General features: G+C 38.7%; 1 protein-coding gene across 2 annotated transcripts in view; it reads left to right on the top strand.

The window, feature by feature from the left end:
- The window catches only part of GNAI1 (G protein subunit alpha i1), a 90913-nt gene that overhangs the window by 38319 nt on the left and 29937 nt on the right, over positions 1 to 22657 (top strand). For both annotated transcript variants that reach the window (XM_082631641.1, XM_082631642.1), the window contains exons 3-4: positions 16751 to 16793; positions 16888 to 17029. In XM_082631641.1, the coding sequence (XP_082487767.1) occupies positions 16751 to 16793; positions 16888 to 17029 (185 nt within the window). The remainder of the gene's footprint in view (positions 1 to 16750; positions 16794 to 16887; positions 17030 to 22657) is intronic.

The following is a 22657-nucleotide window of genomic DNA, read 5'->3' as shown; positions in this document are numbered from 1 at the left end:
GTGAAGGCTTTTCTTTTCATCTCCATGGGACTTTGACCTCACACAGAAACTGGCTATGGCCAGAATGTATGAATTCAACATAATCCTTTATTATTGTTGTTTGTATGAAACCTACAGTTTAAACACAACTGCATAAATCAAGATGGTACAAGTAATTTTAAAGATTTCCGGTAGTGTAATCCAGAGTTCTGTATTGCCCATTCCTTCCACACACACGCACCCTTTTATTGTGGTAAGAATACCTTAAATGAGATCTACCCTCTTAACAAACTGTTAAGTGTATAATATTTTTAACTGTGGGAAATGGGGAGTTGCACCATTTCTTTTTAACTTATATCTTAATGATGTAAAATGGCATCTAACAAAATTTTATATTTTATATATATATATATATATATATATATGCCTCCTGCTATAAAGAACTGGGGGGAATAATAATCCTATTGACAGATGATGTGTTTTTATAGATTCTGGCATCACTTTATTCATAGGTTATTCCTTTTACTGAGACAGGTTTGCTTCTGTGTAATTTGTTATTGATCTTAATTCAGCCTTCTTGAGTGTGTCACACAGTATAACTCTCTTCCCATGAGAGGGCTCTTCAGCTGTGTGTCAGACATCCTGTTGTCTCCTGGTCTTTTTCTAAACATTCCTCCCTCCATCAGCCTTTGCTCAAATGAAGGAGTTTATGGTCCTCTATGCCTCCTCTCTGGACATAATCCTATTAGTGTCCTTCCTAGGAGAGTGGTTAAAGAGGGTATTTTAGACATTATTGGACCAGTGAAAAGTATATGAGGGCTGTGGTTCTTATACTTTGGAATTACTCACTTGTACACGTTTTGTTTGTACTAACTTTTCTGTAACATTTTACGGTCATTTTCTTCCGTCCATTAATTGAGCTCTTCCACTGACTTACTGGATACATCAATTTGTTGAGATATATTAGTAGCAGGTGTTGATATTTTAAGTAAATGATCTGCATGTATCAGTCATCCCCTCTAAGTAGCCTTTCCTGGCCACAAGATCTGAAGTGTTTCCTGCCACCTTTTCCTCCCCCCATGAGATGGGGGCCACCGCTCTTACTCCCACTCACGCTGCCCTCGATGCCCTGAGTTGTGCCTGCCGTCACGTGGGTACTTCATATGTGGTTTTTTTTGTTTTTTTTTTTGTGTGTGTGTGGTACGCAGGCCTCTCACTGCTGTGGCCTCTCCCGTTGCGGAGCGCAGGCTCCGGACGCGCAGGCTCAGCGGCCATGGCTCACGGGCCCAGCCGCTCCGTGGCATGCGGGATCCTCCCGGACCGGGGCACGAACCCGTGTCCCCTGCATTGGCAGGCGGACTCTCAACCACTGCGCCACCAGGGTAGCCCCTTCATATGTTTTGAATGAAAGAAAGTATATTGAAATTGTTCATTTTCTTGACTATCTCATTTGATTCTGGATACAACTTTCTAGAGTCAGGACCCATGATTTATCCAACTTTGACTTGATTGCCTAACATAATCCTTGACGCATAGATGCTAGAATTCTGGCTGTATAGGTTAGATTATTTTGAAGACTTACATGGCTAGAGAATGATTAGAGGTGTATAGTATAGAAGACATGAGGCTAAAAGGCATGTGGGTCCAAATCCTAGCATCCTTGCAATGCCATGCTCAGAAGTTTTTGGTTAAACAGTTGATACAAATTTAAACATTTTAGAAAAACAGTTATGGGGGGAGTATAGAAATTGGGAGTAAAGGTAATTAAGTTCTGAATATGTTGATATGCAGGGGGAAGTTTCCTTCGTAGAAATTTTCTGTGCTGATGGGATCAGAATTTACCTGTCTTAAGGGGAAACCCTAAAAAAAACTTTTGCAAATATAACTTGAATATTTTGTTTTAGTTGAAAACATAGGTATAATGCTATTCAGCAATCTTTTGATGTACGATCATGGCCTTTTGGGGGGGAGTATGAATCACTGACTATAATTCACAGCTGTCTTTTTTGCTTATCCAAAATGAACCCCTTATGTCCAGTTTGTTTTTTTCAATTAAACATACTTGCCAAGGAATATGAATGAAGAATCCTTTTAGATTTAATTTTTTTGCTTGTCTCTGTTGGACAGTTGCTCACACTTATCTACTTCAGTGGCCTTTTTAAATAGCTTGCTTTATTACATTTTTCCAAGGCATCCAACTTAGTTTTCAGGAGGAAACCAAAACAAATAAAAAACAAAACCCAAACCCAACTCTTTCATTTTGTATATATTGACTGGCATAATGTTTCATTTTTAAAGTTTTTGCTTTTTTTTTTAACTTAAAGGTGGAACAGATGGCACAAGACAGAAAAGAATACGCTTATGGGCTAAGCAGAGATTGCTGGTTATTCCCCAGTATGCACGGTCCCTCCACATCTATTTTCTAGACACATAGTTACACAGCTCGTGACTGTATTTCCCAGCTATGCTGGTGGCCAAGTGAAGCCAGGAAGCTAGGTTCTGGTCACAGGGATATGAGGAGAAATGAGTGACAACTTCTGGGTTGTCCCCTTAAAGAGAAAGCACATTCCCTCACTCCGTCTGCTTGTTGTCCCTCCCACTGAGTGCAAGTTCATGTGCCAGTGGGATCCTGAACAGATATACCTAGCCTGAGTCGGAAGCCATGTCATGAAGGTGGCAGTGCAATAAGAGAGAAGGTGCTTGGGTCTCTCACAGTATCGAGCTGACCGCAAGCCCTGGACTGCTTCGTGAAAGAGCGATGAGATTCTTTCTCTCGTGTTTAGACCACTTCCACTGCCTGAACCCGAATCCTAATGAAAACTTCAAGGTACGTGTATACTTGCCAAAAGCTTGACACCACACGGAATTGACTTATTCTGAGCTGGTGAAAGTAGAAAAGGGAATGTGCATCGGATTACGTACTGAAGGGAAGTGTTCCAAGTGGTGAAAGGATGATGTCAGCTCACATCAGATAGGAAACATGTGGTCATCCAAGTCTGGTTTAATAATTCCTCTGAACAGGCTATGGAGATAGTGTGTAAAATTTGGGATGTTTGATAGGGGAAAGTATAATATCCTTGTCTTTTAAAAAATATGCTTAAAAATCATGGCCTGTATATTAATAGTGAGGGTTACAAGAGTTGATTCACACTATTCAATTTTAATTTAGCCTAAAATCAATTTACTTCCTGCTGATTAGCAGGGAAAATTACAAAATGTTCAATGTTGCTTAAGCCCTGGTCCAATCTGATGATTTAAACAGTCTACTTATGTGGTGTTCGGATAAAAGTGTTTCATCCCTTGTCATCCTTGCTTCCTGCTGTTCTCCCTAATTGGTGTGGGGCACTGTGAGTGGGCAGGGAGGAACGAGGGACTTTCTTGAGCTCATTGCAGCGGGAACAGGGTCTAGTCCCTTAGATGTAATGCCCTCTTCCTCCTCTGATCGTGGAGGTAATGGCTCTCACCTAGGTGCTCCTGGTATCACCGTTGAAGTCTCTGGTGCCGTAACTCATGGCCTGCTTAGAGCCTGCCTGCTTGAGCTGCCTCAAAGTGCAGGCCTTGGAATCTCTCACCTGAGTATCTGTATGGCTGCGGGCTGGGTGGTTTTCTCACCTGCCATACTGGGCCATGTAGCAGGCCTGGGGTGTGTCTGCTCAGTTTTCACTGTCCCTGAGAACTGGACGTGCCTTGGTTGGGAAAATTCAATCCCAGATGCTCCCTGCCTGAACATGGTGTGGTCCTTTGTAGTGCCGATGTTGATAAGGGCTCCACTTGGGAGAAAGTATGGGGGAGGAATGGAGGCGGGGATGATCGTGAAACTTTGAAAGTAAAAGTAATTTGCTGCGATCAGAATGTGAGATTTATGTGCATGAGTGATAAGATGGGAACGTGGGTTGAAACAAATGAGATTAAAGAAGATGATAAGATGATCTTATTCAACTTTAACCATTGGAGAGATATGACCAAATTTTTATAAATAAATTGCATAATTTTGATTCAGTGTTACAGTTTAAAAATTTGGGATTACACAAATGTTTGAGGCATAAAATTGCATTAGTCAGATACAAACACTTTTCAGTGTATTTCTTTCAAAGTACTTTTTTTAGTATGAAGATATATATATCTGTATACAGTTTAAAACTACTGTATCTGTTTTTCCTCTATGAATTGTGTTTATGTCTTTTGTTATTTAGAGTATTGGTGTTTTTCTTGTCAGTTAATGTTAATTCATTATGAGTTTTAAAAATATACATTTTTTTGTGGTATCTTTGTGTGGTTTTGGTATCAGGATGATGGTGGCCTCATAGAATGAGTTTGGGAGTTTTCTTTCCTCTGAAATTTTTTGGAACAGTTTCAGAAAGATGGGTGTTAACTCTTCTTTAAATGTTTGATAGAATTCGCCTGTGAAACCATCTGGTCCTGGAGTTTTGTTTGTGTGGAGTTTTTTAAATCACAGTTTCAATTTCAGTACTTGTGATTGGTTTGGCCTGTTAATATTTTCTGTTTCTTCCTGGTTCAGTCTTAGGAGATTGTACCTTTCTAAGAATTTGTCTATTTCTTCCAGGTTGTCCATTTTATTGCTCTAGTAGTCTCTTATGATGCTTTGTATTTCTGCGATGTCCGTTTTAACTTCTCCTTTTTCATTTCTAACTTTATTGATTTCGGCCCTCTCTGTTTTTCGTGAGTCTGGCTACAGGTTTATCAATTTTATTGTTTCAAAGAACAAGCTTTTAGGTTCATTGATCTTTTCTATTTTTTTCTTCATCTCTATTTCATTTATTTCTGCTCTGATCTTCATGATTTCTGTTAATTTCACAGTTTGTTCTTCTTTTTCTAGTTGCTTTATGTGTAAGGTTAGGTCGTTTATTTGACATTCTTGTTTTCTGAGGTAAGCTTGTATCCCTGTAAACACCCCTTTTAGAATGGCTTTTGCTGCATCCCCTAGGTTTTGGATTGTCATGTTTTGTTTTCATTTGTTTCTAGGTATTTTTAAATTTCCTCTTTGATTTCTTCAGTGATCCATTGGTTGTTAAGTAGCATATTGTTTAGCTTCCATGTATTTGTGTTTTTTACAGTTTTTTCCTTGTAGTTGATTTCTAATATCTTAGAACTGTGGTTGGAAAACATGCTTGATATGATTTCAGTTTTCTTAAATTTACTGATGTTCACTTTGTGGTGCTCACTTTGTGGCCCAGCATGTGATCTGTCTTGGAGAATGCTCCATGTGCACTTGAGAAGAATGTATATTCTGTTGCTTTTGGATGGAATGCTGTATAAATATCAATTAAGTCCATCTGATCTAATGTGTCATTTAAGGTCTGTGTTTCCTTATCCATTTTCTATCTGGATGATCTATCGATTGATGTAAGTGGGGTGTAAAAGTCTCCCACTATTGTGTTACTGTCGATTTCTCCTTTTATGGCTGTTAGCATTTGCCTTATATATTGAGGTGCACCTATGTTGGGTGCATATATATTTACAATTGTTATATCATCTTCTTGAATTGATCCCTTGATCATTATGGAGTGTCCTTTTTTTTCTCTTGTGACAGGCTTTATTTTAAAGTTTATTTTATATGATATAAATATTGCTACTCCAGCTTTCTTTTGATTTCCATGTGTGTGAAAAACCTTTTTCCATCCCCTCCCTTTCAGTCTGCATGTGTCTCTAGAACTGAAATGGTTCTCTTGTAGGCAGCATATATATGGGTTCTGTTTTTGTATCAGACTATACTATAAAACTACAGTAATCAAAAGAGTATGGTTCTGGCATAAAAACAGACATATAGATCAGTGGAACAGGATAGAAAGCCCAGAGATAAACCCATGCACTTATGGTCAATTAATCTATGATAAAGGAGGCAAGTATCCAATGGAGAAAAGGCAGTCTCTTCAATAAGTTGTGCTGGGAAAACTGGACAGCTATACACCAGTCAGAATAGTCATCATTAAAAAGTCTACAAACAGTAAATGCTGGAGAGAGTTGGAGAAAAAGGAACCCTTCTGCACTGTTGGTGGAAATGTAAATCGGTGCTGCCACTATGGAAACAGTATGGAGGCTCCTTAAAAAACTAAGAATAGAGCTTCTGTATGATCCAACAATCCCGCTCCTGGGCATATATCTGGAGGAAACTCTAATTCTAAAAGATGCATGCACCCCCAATGTTCACAGCAGCACTGTTTACAATGGCCAAGGCATGGAAGCAACCTAAGTGTCCATTGACGGATGAATGGATAAAGAAGATGTAGTGTGTGTGTGTGTGTGTATATATATATATATATAGCAACATGGATGGATCTAGAGATTATCATGTTAAGTGAAATCAGATAAAGACAGATATCATATGTTATCACATACATAATCTAAAAAGCGATATAAATGAACTTATTTACAAAACAGAAATAGACCCACGGACATAGAAAACACACGATGGTTACCAAAGGGGATAGTGGGGGAGGGGAGAAGATAAATTAGGAGTTTGGTGTTAAGATATGCACACGACTATATATAAAATAAACAAGGGCCTATTGTATAGCCCAGGGAACTATATTCAATATCTTGTAATAACCTATGATGGAAAAGAATCTGAGAAAGTATACACACAGACATAAGTGAATCATTTTGCTGTGCACTGGAAAAAAAAAGAAATCTACATTTTGATACTCATTAATTACTGATAGTTTTCCCTATTCTGTAGTTTGCCTTTCTACTTTACTTATGGTAATTTTTTAAAACATTTGTAGGTTTGGGGACTTTTTAGTTTGTTTTATATTTGCTTGTATATTTAAATCTAGACCACTTTTAAAACAATTGTCAGCATGAAGGCCTAGCTCTGTATCAGAGACACCTAACCTGATCGTGGCCTCAAGAAGACAGGTGTTTATTTCTCTTGTGTAACGGATCTAAGGTGAACTAGAGCTGGCGTGCTCTGCCGCACATGACCATTCAGGGACCTGAGTTCCTGCCTTCTCATTGCCCTACCGTCCCTGGACATTGTCTTAATTCACATGGTTGGAACAAGACCACAGGGACACCTATTTTCTGGCTCATACATAGGAACAGGAGAGAGAGAGTCCAAGGCTGCATTTTCCTTTTACACACATCATGATTTGGTGAGAAATGGGGTGAAGTGGCTACACCTAGCAGCAAGGCGAGGTAAGCAATGTAGTCTCTAGCTGCCGTGTTCCAAGCCACTACTCTTATTACAATAGAAGAAGGAGAGAACCTGTTTTTTGTTGTTGTTGTTGGGTTTGTTTGTTTTGTGTGTGTGTGTGTGTGTGTGTGTGTGTGTGTGTGTGAACCTGTTTTTAAGGGGCAGTCACAAGCTTCCACCCACTTCTTTGTTTCTTCTGGTCTTCTAACAGAATTCTCCCTTTCCACAATTCATGTAAATATTCAGTTACATTTTCTTACACTTTCTTCATCTTGTATATTCCCCTCCCCTCCCGCTCTCCTCCCTCTCTTCCTGTCATCCAGCTGGTGAATAAGTGTCTTGTGCTCCTGCCATAGGAGTTAGATTTGGGGATATCATGGTGACAGAAACCAGGGGCTCTCTTGCCTCATAGCTCATAGTCCAGTGGGTGAGAAAGACATTAAATCTGGTTTTAGGAGGGATCTGTGGACTCTGGGGGCCCTGAGACCATTTTCATAGCAATACTAAGATGTTGTTTGCCTTTTCTATTGTGTTGTTTGCTCTAATGGTACCAAAGTAATAATGGTCAAACTCCTGAATCATGTCAGTAGCATGAGATTGTACCAGTAGTCATTGTATTCTTCACTACTAAGCACTTGTGATTTAAAAAATGCTGAAGTCATAAGCATGATTATTTTTATTAAATCTTGGCCATTAAGTACATATGTCTTTAATATTCTGTGTGACCAAATGCGAAGTTCTCCCACACTACTTCTGCATGTGCCAGAGCACGTTGGTGGTTTTGAGGAAGAGCAGCTGTGTGATTGATTGAGTTGTGAATGGAACTAGTTACTCTTTTCCTGGAAAACCATTCCAGTTTCACTTGAAAGAAAGACTGATAGAAAAATACGGTTAACCTGACTTGGGGATTTGGCAGTTAGTCAGTTGTCACTTCAAGGAAAACAGCAAACAGTATTTGTTGCCAATAATAAAATTTGAGCTTTCAAGCCAAAAAAAAGAAAAAAGAAATTTGAAAACCATGTCCCTACCACTGGGAGCTTGATATCATTTTATGACCTAAAGCTTTTTCTGGTGAAATTATGTATAATATTAAAATGGCAATTTAAAAATAAATGCTCTTTTTTTTTTACATTGAAATTATGTCAACATTCAGTTCTCCATAAGTCAGTGAAGTAATTTCCAAATCAGACATGGGTAAGAGATCCATTCCAAGTACAAGATAGACCCATGGATTTTAAGCTACCAAAGTATGAAAAGTTCACAGAAATGCATTATAACCAAACTTTAAGCTACCCTTTTCAAAGTTCAGTATAGAATCAAAGAAGACTATCCACAATTATCTGCAAATGCTATTAAAATGCTGTTTCATTTTCTAACTACATTATTATGTGGAAGTGGATTTTCTTCGTTCAACCAAAGTAATACATTGTATCATATTAAATGCAGACATAGATAGGAGAATTAAGCTGTCTTTTAATAAGCTATTTGCAGAAATTTAAAACAATACTACTTGTCTCACTTTCAGGGGGAGGAGGGAAATATAAATATTTCATAAAAATAATGGTTTGTTACAGCTTGTCAGCAACTTAATCACTATAATAATTCTGATCGCAATCAAGAAAAAAGGAGGAGACCTTTCCTCTACCTCCCTTTTCTCAGAATCCCTTGGAGGGATTGTTGTAACACAGACTGCTGGGCCCCACTCCCCGAGTTTGAGTAAGTTCTGGGTGGGACCTGAGAATGTACATTTCTTAAGTGTTGCTGATACTACTGGTCCTTAGATCATGCTTTGAGAACCACTGTTCTAGCTGTTTCTTTGGGTTTATTGGACAAACCTGATTAAGCTGCCATTTGAGGAAAGATAAGTAGTACAGGTGTAGAGATCATGGCTGGAAGCGTCCTTAGTTGTCAGAAATCTGGGAACTAATTAAAAATTAAGCAGAAGAGCATGTCAAGAACTATTCAGTACCTGAAACTTTACCCTGCTTACAAGCTAACAAGTTAGCTTACCCCAGTTTCTTTTTTCTTTTTTTTTTGGGGGGGGGGGAAGGGGCGTACACCACGCGGCTCGCAGGATCTTAGTTCCCCAACCAGGGATTGAACCCGGGCCCATGGCAGTGAGAGCATGGGGTCCTAACCACTGGACTGCTGGAGAACTCCCACCCCAGTTTCATGGTTGCTGGCGGAAGACATGAGAGTCCTGGTTCAGAGACAAAAATGACTTTATTACAGCAATTGCAGTTGTCAGAGTATCAGCCTTTATGGCGACTTACCCAGCCCCAGTTCCCTAAGGGCAACACGAAGAGAGCCATGGCTGCACAAGCAATGGGTTGTGTTGCAGTAGAGGAGCCCTTAAGTTAGGGATCCCCGGTCTTTTTTTCATAACGTGCAGGAAGCCCACCTGATCTTTGTCCCAGAGCGTGTTATCTTTATTATGCTCGACAACAAACAGACCTGCTTGTCTGTTCCAGAGGGAAGCATTATCTCTTGTCTTCTAAGACTATTCTCTATATAAACATCCTTGAAAAGATGGTTGAGAATAAAGGCAGTCGGTGCCTCTGCTCACATATGTTCAGAAATGTGTCAGAGACGCATGGAGAATTGTAGGGCAACATAGGAAAAGTTGACAGTTTGTATATGTTAATTATTTACTGGTCCTTAATAGTAAACAGCTGAGCAAAAACACGAGAGCAGTTAGACTTGAGTTTTAGACGGTGCAGTGTATGGCCCCCTGATAAAGGAAAACCTTTCCCCCCTGTATAGTTCTAAATTATTTTCACAAATGTGTGTAACTGTCATTGGGAACAAAGTTCCTTATGCTTTATAGGTCTTCTATGAACTATAAAAACAAACAGTTTTATAACATAATGTATATGAACATTTAAAAAGTAAAGTCAATATGAATTTAGTAAGACAAATAATGATGGTTGGGTTGGCCAAAAAGTTCGTTCGGGTTTTTCTGTAACGTTGCAGGAAAACCCGAACGAACTTTTTGGCCAACCCAATATAAGTCACAGTAAATTGTACTTACAGTATGACTCTTGGATTAAGGAAGGCATCCCTCTTCTACAGTGGGCTATATAATGACTGATCTTCCCACATCTTTTCTCTGTCTGAACTTCTGTAACTTTCTTTTGTAAAGCATGCAGTGATTATCATTTGACCTTTACTTGCTGCAAATGCATCATTGACCTCCTTTGTTTTTCCTTCATTAGCTAAGGATAATTAAAGTAATACTGTTTGGCACAGGGTTAGTCCAAAACTCTTTTCGGGTTCATGTGACAGAAAGCAAACTCATAACTGACTCATAGCTTGCACATCAACTTGAAATTGTCTTCAGTTCTGACTAGAGTGATATATTTTCTCCTTTTCCCAGGTCAGTCCTAGTTTATGCTTTTGCCCCCTTTAACTCTCAACAGTGTTTCACTCTGGATGGTCAATTGTAATATGACTCCCTAAATATGACTGTATCTAAAGGCTCAAGGGTTGCTGTCTGGCTTCTCTTATCCTAGTTTTCTCTCAGTGCTACCTCCCTCTGTTTTGGCCCCATCCTTTAATGGTGTTTTCCATGATGTGGTCATGGAAAATGACTTCTGTGGGCCAGATTTCACATTATGCTTTGAGTGCTGTGGGTTTTTTTCTTGATAATTTTCACATAAAAGGCCAGGGAAAATAAATCTCTGGCACCTAGATCTCATTCCTTTCTTGGAGAAAGAAAAAAAAAAAAAGATCAGTGTATTCAAAGTGATTATTTTGTTAAGTTTTTAGTATATTTTGTGTATATTATATATAAATATGTTTACATATATTAATTTGTAAAATGTTCTGTTTGATGGCTTGTATAAGATGTATAAGCATAGGGAATTTTACTCTCCAACACAACTCAGATTGGCCTGTTGGAAACACATGGCCCTTTCTTTGGATAGGGGGTCTAGTGATTGACAGCCAAACCAGATAGAGTGATGGATGGATAGATTCTCAAGCAAGGTACAATGTTTGGCACTTGCTTGAGTATCTCAGGACCTATAAACACAAACTCCAGTATAGATCCTGAAATTCAGTTAGATAGAGGCATTCAGATGACTCAGCATTTCTTAAATTATTCTTGTTATACAAATAAAAACACTGAATTAAAATTTCTTGCAGCAAACTTGTAGACCCGAGGAGTATACTTGTGCCCCCCAGCCCTCTATTCTTCCTTACCCTCACCGTGTGAGCCTTGAGACTCGACTCGTGGAAACATTGATCTCTCAGTTCAGTTAGTTACTTCTGTGGTCTCTTTGACTAGGCTGCCAGGGAAAAGCTTCCTGTGTTGCCCACAGTTCTCCTTTCTTTTGTCCTACCTGGATTCTAGAGTAGTCTTGTGTGTGTAATCATCCTTGTGCAGTGTAATAGTGTGAGCCCTATCTCAGACATGAATGGCTCGGGGAGTAATTTTATGGGGAGTTAATATTTGGAGAAAGGGGATCATTTGGGGGAATCTAGATTCTGCTGTTTACAGTCATTATTTTTATATCCCAGAATGTCAGATATAGCCTATAAATACGTATATATTTATATAAATGTAAGTCCAGAGCTTCTCACGGCTAAATAATAAAGATTTCTAGACTGTTACCCACGTTGGGGAATTATAATTAAAAACAAAGTCTTCTCCCAACCCAGAAATCATCTTCACAAAGGTAGTGGAGAAAGAAAACCTTTTTTTATTGAATGGATTGCATCACAAGCAGTCCATTAAGAGACTGCAAGACAGAAAGGTATGTCACCCACTTAACATAGCCAAGCTGATTCAACCAGTTACGTACATGTTTTCGAGATAAATGACAACTAGTCCCTAAATGAGAGGCTTTACAACACCTTATGTCACACACAGTTCATCCTAACTTTACCTGGTAATTGAGGTAACCATCTTTTAGCTAATTGACCTTATCCAGAAGAGAAACAAACTTATCCTATGACAAGAGGTAGTTTTGCAACTTGGAGCAAGACACCCACCCAAGTTAGACTCCTACCTACCTGCAGAAACTGGAAGATAGGGGTGCTATCTCCTGTGATGTTTACCTTTCAAAAAGATGGTTCTCAGGTCCTTGAGAAAGACATTCTTGATCATAAAGCTGACAAAAAAGGCCTGTTTAGTTTTCAAAAGGGTATACAGTTGTCCCTTGGTATCTGCAGGGAATTGGTTCCAGGACCTGCCACAGATGCAGCTAACCTCAGACTGCGTAGTGCTGTATGAATTTATTGGAAAAAAAAAATCCACCTATATGTGGACCCATGCAGTTCAAACCGAGGTTGTTCGAGGGTCAACTGTATATACATTTCAAAGAGAGGAGAAAGCACTTATGTTTAAAAATTTTCTAAAGTAAATGTCCTAAGAAAAAGGGAAGGAAATTTTCCTTTACTTTCAAGGGGGATAATTAAGCCTCTTATTTTTAATTAGTATCTGCCCTTGCATCCTCTTTATTTGCTTCTATCTTAAAAACAAGGACCTTGATCTTACTAATCTTACAGTAGCATTATGATAAACAGAAGCGACTTTAAATGCACTTGTAAATTTGGTTTTATTCCAGTTTAAACTGAACTGTAATTTAGTCTTATTGAACGTAAAAATGGTTTAATTGTACGTAAAAGTTGGGAGTTTTTAAAAGTGGAGTAGTGGTGTCAGGAATTCAGCGTAAGATGACTTTGACTAAATCACCGTTTTAATGCTGAACAGCCTTGATGTTAGGCAGCTGAAACCAGGAAACAAATGATATAAATGTGAACCCAAGCAAAGTTGGATAAAGAATATTCCTGGGGGGGGCGAGTATGTGTTTTCTGAGGTCAGAGGTGTTTTCTTTTTTCTTTTAAACCTCGCCACCGTTAAAATTCCAAATTTCTCTAGACTGCCGCTCACCAAAGATCAGGGGTGAGCGCTATTTGATGATCATTTTTATAATGGTAACTTACATAACTCTGTTCAAGGGCTTATAATCTAGCCAAGGGGTACTTTACTTAGACCTTGATTTGTTTTTAGTCTTTCCCCTCCCTCGTCCTTCTCCTTGTCCTCACTTGATATGTTTTGCTTTTCCGAGCCCTGTGAATAAGCGGCCCTGTGCGTGTAGCCCGGAGGGAGCCGCAGGTGAGTCCCTGTCCGTGTTACTGTGGTGATGCTCCTTTGCCCTCCCATTATCTGTGTGGTGCATTATCAGGTGCCCAGCTCCACCTCACACACCTGCTGGGCTCAGTATTTACTCTCAGATATGCAGTTTTCCATCTGCCACTTCCTCCTTAAAGAGAGGTCTGGGGGATCCCGCTCAGTGGCTTTATGGTTCCTGGCCCGCTGTGGCGACCCTGCACACATTCTTGCCCTGGGGAGCTACATCGTCCCTTCCCACTACCCTAAAGTCTCGTTCATTTCACAGCGACCAGCTTGTCAACAGTTACTTTACAGGCCACCTAGTCACCTTGACCATCTCAGCTTTGTGACCGCAGCGGTCCCACGCTTTGATCTTTCCTGACTGATACGTGTTACATGTTCCTTGTTTCTTCTTGAAAGAAGGGTACTCTCGCTCTTTTAGTCTTGCCTATGGATTGAACTGAAAAGCAATAGCTGCCTAGCCGAATACTGCTAGGAAACTTTACCCTTTTCTCCTTTCTCCTGCCTCCACTACCTCTGAGGGGTTTTTTGTTTGTTTGTTTTGGTTTGGTTTTTTTTACACTATTGCTTCCTGTCAGTCTCTCAGACAGGACTGTGCTGACTGAGATTTCTGGAGGACAACCTTTAACTCTTTCCTGTACGCTGTGTGGAAAGAATACCAGTGTTTAGAAGGCTGGAACCATAACCGTGCAGCATTTCTAATTTTCCTATTAGGAGTCTCTGCATGGAAGTAAGAATTGAAAAGTAATTATATAAACTGCTAAATTATGAAAGTTTTTTCCCCAGTATTTCTGTCTTTAGGAAATCTGGTCCACAGAGAGTACCTTGTCTAACTAGCAAAGAAATTAGGTAGAAATCCAGCCAAGAACACTGCCATCTCCACTCTTTAATAGTAAACATATTTCAGGATTTTGGGGGACCGCAAGCCATTGACTAGATGCTCACTGTGGCGTAAGCTCACTGTCTCATGTCACCAACTATTGTATGAGATAGGAAGTGAGTTAGAATTTAAAGATAATGTCTAACATTAGGAAAACTTGCCTTTTTCTCATTAAGATTTAAAAATTCTCATCTGCATACACAGAGTTCAGCTGGTAACCATCTTATTCTTTACTATTTCTGATTTTCCCCTTGTATGGCTCTCAGACCTCACGAGCTTGTATCATGTGAGCCTTTCTCTGAACCTCTGAGCTGTTTCACTAACAGAATGGGCCATGGGTGGCTGTTCATCGAAGCTCACTGTGCATGTGGAATCACCACCCCGTGAACGGATGTTGGGATCTAAAATGTCCTATCAGCAAAACACGGCTGCTGCTGAGTCAACTTGCCGTGCCCTAGAAGCACAGAGGGCCCCCTTGAAGATAGCCCTGCTGGAAACTGCCGAGGGTGTGTTACTTGGGTGGGCTTCTCTTGAATTACAGAAATGTGTGAGCCATAATGCCCACAATTGTGCTTTTCATAGAGCCAAGTATATGGCTTGTTGATTAATATATAATGGGTTGTTTATCTTGGAGTTGTTTGTATTGGCAGATGCCCTGCCAAGATTCAAAGGCTGTCTGTAGATGAATAATGCCCTCGTTGTTTATTCAGCGCCTGCTTTTCTACTTAATATGCAGCTATCTTGGGAAACTTTCTTGAATATCAAATCACAAGTAAAATTTAAGCAGTTTCCCCCCCAGGTTTTCAAATAGGCCATTTAACTATGACTTATTCTCAGATGCCTCTGATGATTTGGATGTGTGTAGCTGGAGGGGGCAGGGGAGAAGGCAGTGAGGCCCAGAAGTTTGCCATCTAACTGATCCGTCACAGATAGCTTGAATACATTCAGGTACATTTCTGGTTGATTGTGTGTCTAGCACAAGTTAGTTAGCTGCTGAGCATTCAAGTAGAAAATGTTCAAAGGGATAGGCAACAGGGATCACAGCGGGAGTGGGTCAGGAAAGGCTGAGGAAGGGGGTAGGTTTGGTGGTTGATACAGCCATCAGCAGTGTAGCTCTAGGAAGCAGAGCGAATTACACTTTGGCAGGAGGAACAGTATGTTTGAAGATTGGTGGCGTCATCAGCAGTAGGTGTCGTCAGTACTGTAAGTTCAGTGACACTGGAGCACAGAGCGCGTAGCAGTGGCTCTGGAAAAATGGGAATATGAGGCCTAGATAATGAAAATCCTGAGCCCTGTCTCTCAGACAGTAATAACAGCTCCATGATCTGTAGCGCTGGTCAAAGATGGTATGAAGCCAAACAACAGACTTGTCATATCTTCCTTGTTTTGTGTCCTGTGCTCAGATGTTCACGCTATCTAGAGGGCTCTAATTTTATAAAGGGCCATTTTGTTAGTGATACTTTCGTGTTGTGATGGCGTAATTCTAGAGACTCAAATTGTGAGGAGGTCATGAATATGTAGAGAGTGAAGGAGAGTTTTGAGAATGGGTTTATGACAGGGAATAAAGAAAAACACAGGGGGAGACATTTCTGCCATACCACTGCATCCCCGGTGTTAGCAAAGCACGCCGGCTGTGTGTCACTTGTTCGGTAATGGTGGTTGACTATATAATGTGTGAGATAGCTATTTTACTATAACGTATTATTTAAAAATAATTTTCGTGGTTTCTTGGCACCACTGGGCTGTCCACTTCACATGAGGCAAAGGTTGAAATTATGATAATTGGCCAGACAGATAAACATCTTCCAGTGGGGAGCAAAATCTTGAGTAAGATGTATTTATACTGCTTCAGTGTAAGCTATGGAAGAAAGAATTTTTTTAATACTTCAGGGAATACATAAAAACATCGATGAAAGCATTTTTTTTTAAGCTGAGTTTAAGAATTATGATGTAATAAACAGATGGGACTTATTTTTAAGACATTTTCTGTATGTTTGGAAACCAATAAAGATCATTTTGATATAAAAAATTCAATCACAGATGTAAAAAACAAACTTGGGGGAAGTGGGGGTAGATTGGGAGATTGGGATTGATATATATACACTACTATATATAAAATAAATAAGGGCCTACTGTATAGCACAGGGAACTCTACTCAGTACTCTGTAATGACCTATATGGGAAAAGAATCTAAAAAAGAGTGGATGTATGTATATGTATAACTGATTCACTTTGCTGTACAGCAGAAACTAACACAACAGTGTAAATCAAGTATACTCCAATAAAATTTTTTTTTAATTAACTGTAAGAGGGCTTCCCTGGTGGCGCAGTGGTTGGGAGTCCGCCTGCCGATGCAGGGGACGCGGGTTCGTGCCCCGGTCCGGGAAGATCCCACATGCCACGGAGCGGCTGGGCCCGTGGGCCATGGCCGCTGAGCCTGTGCGTCCAGAGCCTGTGCTCTGCAATGGGAGAGGCCCGCGTGGCACAAAAAAAAAAAAAAAATTAACTGTAAGAGACAGAGAGAGTAGAGTGTGTGTTGGGAGTTGGATATACATAAGTGATAAAATTAGAAATCCCTCATTTATTTCCCTTTTTTTAGGTGCTGGTGAATCTGGGAAAAGTACAATTGTGAAGCAAATGAAGTAAGTAGATTTAAAACATTAAATTTTTTTATGTTTAAGTGTACTGTTCCATCAAAGGAAGTAAGAGTTACCTTTTCTCTTTTTGTCTTGTTAGAATTATCCACGAAGCTGGTTATTCAGAAGAGGAATGTAAACAGTACAAAGCAGTGGTCTACAGTAACACCATCCAGTCAATTATCGCTATCATTAGGGCCATGGGAAGGTTGAAGATAGACTTCGGTGACGCGGCCCGGGCTGTAAGTTACTAAAGTCCTTGGAGCAGACCCGATGAGTAAAAAAACAACTTGCGTGATTAACACCATATTGTATAACATAGATTTATCAACTGTCTCAGGACCAGAAGGATGGTAGTGAGTGAAGTGGGTCAGAAGCTTTAGAAGTGAGTGAAGTAAGAATACACAGGTTTGCATAATCTTCCCTTTAGAGCTAGAATACTTTCCTTATCCATAAGATGATTGGGACCACTCAATATCCATTGCAGTGTTTTCTATATAACATGGCATATTGGGCACCTCTGTATCTCCATAGCAGTTTTTTTTTTTTTTTTTTTTTGCGGTACGCGGGCCTCTCACTGTTGTGGCCTCTCCCGTTGCGGAGCACAGGCTCCGGACGTGCAGGCTCAGCGGCCATGGCTCACGGGCCCAGCCGCTCCGCGGGATATGGGATCCTCCCGGACCGGGGCACGAACCCGTATCCCCTGCACCGGCAGGCGGACTCTCAACCACTGCACCACCAGGGAGGCCCTCCATAGCAGTTTTTAGTAGTTACTACTGAGTTTAGTATACTGCCTACACTGGCATTCTTCAGAATTTGTTTTTATGATTTGGAGTGCTGAAATGATCTAACTATTTGCGTTCATGCCCAGACGAAAAAGCAGTCTAGTCTCAGATGATGAAAACAGTGTACAAGTTTGCTAATCTTTGCAATCAGAAAATACTGGCTATCAGAAAACATCTTTCAGAATTTCAAAGCTAGGACCTTAGGAGACAAGCTAGTTTCACCTCTTTATTTTATCAGTAAAGAAACTGGAACTCAGGACATTACATGAAGGAAAGATTGCCACACGGTGGTAACCAATGCAGTGTGCCTGTGCTTCCTTGTTTGGCCCAATGTGTAACGTATTTTCAGTTTGATTGGAAGTAGCCCCAGCCAGTCCATAGGGTATTTTCTTTTTCTCCTTTTCCCCCAGTCCCAGTTTGCTTGCTTAATCTGTTTATTTCAAGTTTTATTATTATCTTATTATGGTTTATTCTTCACTGATTCTTTTTTTAATAACTGATGTGAAACTTGACCTTCCCAGAAACCTTTAACTGAATCTCTAGATTAATTTCTAATATTTTTGTACAAAGTAGATTTATTATTACTACTACTACTGTTACCCCTTTTTATAGTTCCCTTTTATTTTTATGTGTTCAATATGTGTGTGCTTTCTCCCTGATAATACTGTGAAGATTTTTTGCATAGAGACCGTAACTTTTTGTCTTCTTAATCTCTGCTAGGTTTTTATTTTTACACAGAGCCTCAATTGGTGCTTAACAGGAAAAAAAAAATGAATGAAAGCAACATTAGAGAACATACATTGGAGAAATCTGTAAAGCAAATCTGGTTTATTTTTTATAAGAAGTTAATCTAATACTTCTTTATAAGTTGCTAGGCCATATTAATTTACTAAGCTTTTCCTTTTAAACAAAGATTAAAAAGCTTAGTGTAATGAATTAAAATTTTCAAATAGATTTCAAGATCATTTTTAATAATAATTCATAACATTCTTCTAAATTATCTTATCTGAAATAAGATTTGATCATATCCAGACAATTTTTGCCTTATCAATACTATGCATTCAACTTATTCATTTATCTTTTATTCATTCAGCAATTTTTTTTGAGCTCTTAGTCTTACACAAAAGAGAGCTACCCTATGATAAAGAATTGAATAAACTGTACTCTAATTCCAATTCATGTGTACAGTATTCTGTGTTCAGATCTTACATGTGATTGATTATTAGAGAGAGAGGTTTTTGTAACCTCCATTGTACAAGGTAATGATGGGTCGATGCAAGCTGCTTTTTATGAGGGCTTTTTATTTTCATATTTTTCTCTCAAGAAATATTGTCATTTTCTGTCCTTTTTGGGGCAGATTTGGGCTGTTTCAGGACTGACTGGAAATAACTGCTCTCTCACCACAAGCTTTTTTTTAAAACTGGTTTTCTGATGCTTTGGAATCTACATGGGGGCCTGCGCTGCTCATTTCTGTTTCACTGGTGCTAGTTTCACCCACTCTTTTTAGGCTCTCTCTAGCTGTCCCCTGGTGCCTTGTTTTCTTCCTACCTTCCGACTGTTACTTCTGTTACCTTTGCCATTGTTACTCTTTCACATAAACATCTTCAGTCTCTCTCATTGGTTCTGATTGGTCTACTCTGTGTCTTTGTTGCCTTGCCTCTACGCAAATCTTATTTTTCTATTTATTTTTTAATAAGTTTATTTATTTATTTATTGGTGGCTGTGTTGGGTCTTTGTTGCTGCTTGCGGGCTTTCTCTAGTTGCGGCAAGTGGGGGCTACTCTTTGTTGTGGTGCGCAGGCTTCTCATTGTGGTGGCTTCTCTTGTGGAGCACGGGCTCTAGGTGTGCAGGCTTCAGTAGTTGTGGCGCATGGGCTCAGTAGTTGTGGCATGCGAGCTCTAGAGCTCAGGCTCAGTAGTTGTGGCACACGGGCTTAGTTGCTCCTCAGCATGTGGGATCTTCCCAGACCAGGGATTGAACCCGTGTCCTCTGCATCGGCAGGCAGGTTCTTAACCACTGTGCCACCAGGGAAGTCTGCAAATTTTAAAATACTATGAGGCTATTGAAATTGTGCTAAGGAATACAAAGATGAATTAAACATGGCTTAGACAGGAGGAGGGGACTTTGAGCTTGGTATTGGAACATGTGTTAAGAGTTTTCTAGACAAAAACAAGGAAAAAGCATTCTAGAAAGAAGAAACAGTATAGATAAAGGCTGAATATATTTCTTTTTCTACAGTATCGATTCCTGGAAGTATTAGCCTTTTAAGTTGAAGGATAACCACATATTTAAGTTTGATAGGTACCATAGTTTTTTCTGTTTTCAGAAAAAACACGAAGTGAATAATCTTTTCTAGCAACCGTGCATCAGTGTCAACTTTCCCAGAGTGTCATTAACTTAGATACATTAACATTTTAATTTTTTAATATCTTAGTGAAAAAATCTTTCTTTTTTAGTTTTTATTTTCCTGATTTGTAGTGAGGTTGAGAATCTTGTCTTTTTGTATCTCTTCTGTGGACTCCTCTTAGTATTCTTTACTCAGTTCTGTTAAATTCCTAACCCTTTTCACACTGAATCTCTTTGAATATTAGGGATATTACTTCTTTATGTTTTACAAATGTTTTTATTCAGCATGTTTCTTTCACTTTTTTGAAACAGTATTTTTCTTGTTACAGAACTTTAAATTTTCTTCAATCAGTTGTGACTTCTGTGTTTTGTGCCTTGTCAGACATTCTTTAGCTTACAATTATTTTTTAAAAATCATCTTCCTTTTTCTAGGTGGAATCTAAGTATATTTTATAATCTGATCAGCTCTTGCCTACAACCATGTATTAATACTCCATTCCTGAGTGACTTGAAAATGCTACCCTTAGCATTAAATTGAGTGTTTTTCTGAGCTCCATTTTTTTTTAAATTGATATATTCTTTTCTTCCCTAGCTTAGTCACTTATTTTCATAATAAGATGGAAATAATAATAACACCTACCTTACAGGGTTCTGAGAAATAATGACAAGCCTTTACTACATGCCTTGGTCATAATCGATGCTCAGTAAATGTTTGTTATTGCTGTTGTTATTTATAATGATTATACTACTATTATTATTTTTGTCAGAGTCACATTATTTTAGTTTCTCTTGCTTCATAGGATATTGGTATCTGGTAGGGTAAGTGCACCCATCCCATTGTTCTTTTTTAACCAAAATGTAAAGGCTATAATGCATTTCTCTTCCCAATAAACTTGGGAATCAACTGAATTCCTCACATCCCTTTTGAAACAAACAAAAAAAGCCTGTCGGTATCTTGATTGGAATTACATTTTAATATGTAGGTTAACTGGGTGAGAATTGACTAAAAGATGTAAAATTTTAAGAGACAGTGACAATTTGCTGTGGTTTGCTTCGTATTTGGCAGCTACCAGATATGCAAAGCAGATTACACATTAGTTATTTAAAATGAGAGGAAACAAAATGGTTTTCAAGGCTGGCATAGAGCAATCAAAATTTGTGCCTAATATCCTTTCAAAACTCTCATAATGCGTGTAGTCAATCTGTAGATGACAGTTTATTGATAAATTATTTTGTTTTTAATAATGTACAGTTAGGGAAGTGTTGAACAGGGGCCTATCAACATGTCACTGCATCACTTAGAGTTGTGCTGCTTAGAGTGTGGTCCATGGACAGTGCCTGCACACAGCCTTGTGCACAGGTGAGTACAGAAGTAAAGGAAGCGATTAGACCAACTTTTACATCAATTGACAGAGTAACTTATATGTTAACTCTGATAGTTTACAAAAATGTATTTATATTTTACGTCATTTAAATGTTATTTTTCCAATAGTATTAGTTTTGAAAGATTGGAAACAAAAGAAAATGAAACAAATAAAACACAAAAGACTGATCTTTCATCCCAGAAAGCTTGAGAAGCACTTCCTTGGAATAAGCTGGGCTGTAAGGAACAGAAAACCTTGCCTAGAATTGACTTAAACTCCCTTTCTCCCCCAAACCTCAGCGTGCTCCTGCATAATGGCCACCTTTCTCTTCCTCTAATTTTAAAATTAATTTCATTATTTAGTTATATTATGTCTCTGCTAGACTTGCCAGATTGCTTTTGAGAAAGGCTGTGTCAATTTACTTTCCTAGCAGCAGTGCCTTTTCTTAGCACTCTGGGTAGCCAACATTTGGAGTCTGACATGTTTAAAATATTGGCTAATTTATTAGTAAGTCTTATTTACATTTAACTTGCATTTTCAGTTTTTTAATATAACTATGCAGTTTTCCATTTCTTTATTGACTTTTTATTTCTCTATGTTAGTGGCTTATTTTATCCTTTATTCATCTACGGATTGGAGTCTTGATGTTTTGATTATGTATTTGTTTGTTTGTATGTACTTGTATATTAACCCTTTGTCCACTAATGCAAATGTTCTCTCACATTTGGCTTATTGCCTTTAATCTTAGGTTGTCATTTTTAAAAACTTCCCCTATTATTTCTTCCATTGTGTTTAAATTTAGAAAATCTTCTCTCAACCAAAGATTTACTGAATATTTGTGCTATTTTAAAAGTTTTTTAGGGGAGTGAATTTCAACATCGTTTCTATGTTCTTTAATCCCTCTGAAACTTTGTTGTATGCATGGAATAAGGATCTGCATTATTTTTTTTCCTCTTCATCTGACTATCTAATTATTCACAAGTGTTTTTTTTAATAATTGTATTCTTTCCTACTGACTTATCTTGCCACCTTTGTCATGTAAGTTCACATTTGGGATTTTCTCCCCCTGTTGATGTGCATTAATACTAGATGTTCTACATATTGTAGACTTTTAATATCTGATCATTTCAGCCCTCTGTCCCCAGTATTCTTTTTCAAAATGTTTCTAGTTATTTCTACTTATCATTTTTCCAGATGAATGTTTGAATTATTTATAGTAGTAGTCTGGTTTATCGTTGAGAACTAAGATGAAGAAGTTATAATATTATGTTGTTTTTGATTCTGAGAAATACTGATTTGTGACAAATCAGTGATGTGACAAAGTGATATTAACCTTCATTTGAAATGTATTATATGCCTCCAACACAGTATTTTT

This window comes from Mesoplodon mirus, assembly GCF_964341445.2.
Source record: "Mesoplodon mirus genome assembly, chromosome: 9".
In the NCBI taxonomy this organism is placed as follows: domain Eukaryota; kingdom Metazoa; phylum Chordata; class Mammalia; order Artiodactyla; family Ziphiidae; genus Mesoplodon; species Mesoplodon mirus.
Note: the sequence above shows the minus strand (reverse complement) of the source record. Positions and strands in the feature narration are given on the sequence as shown.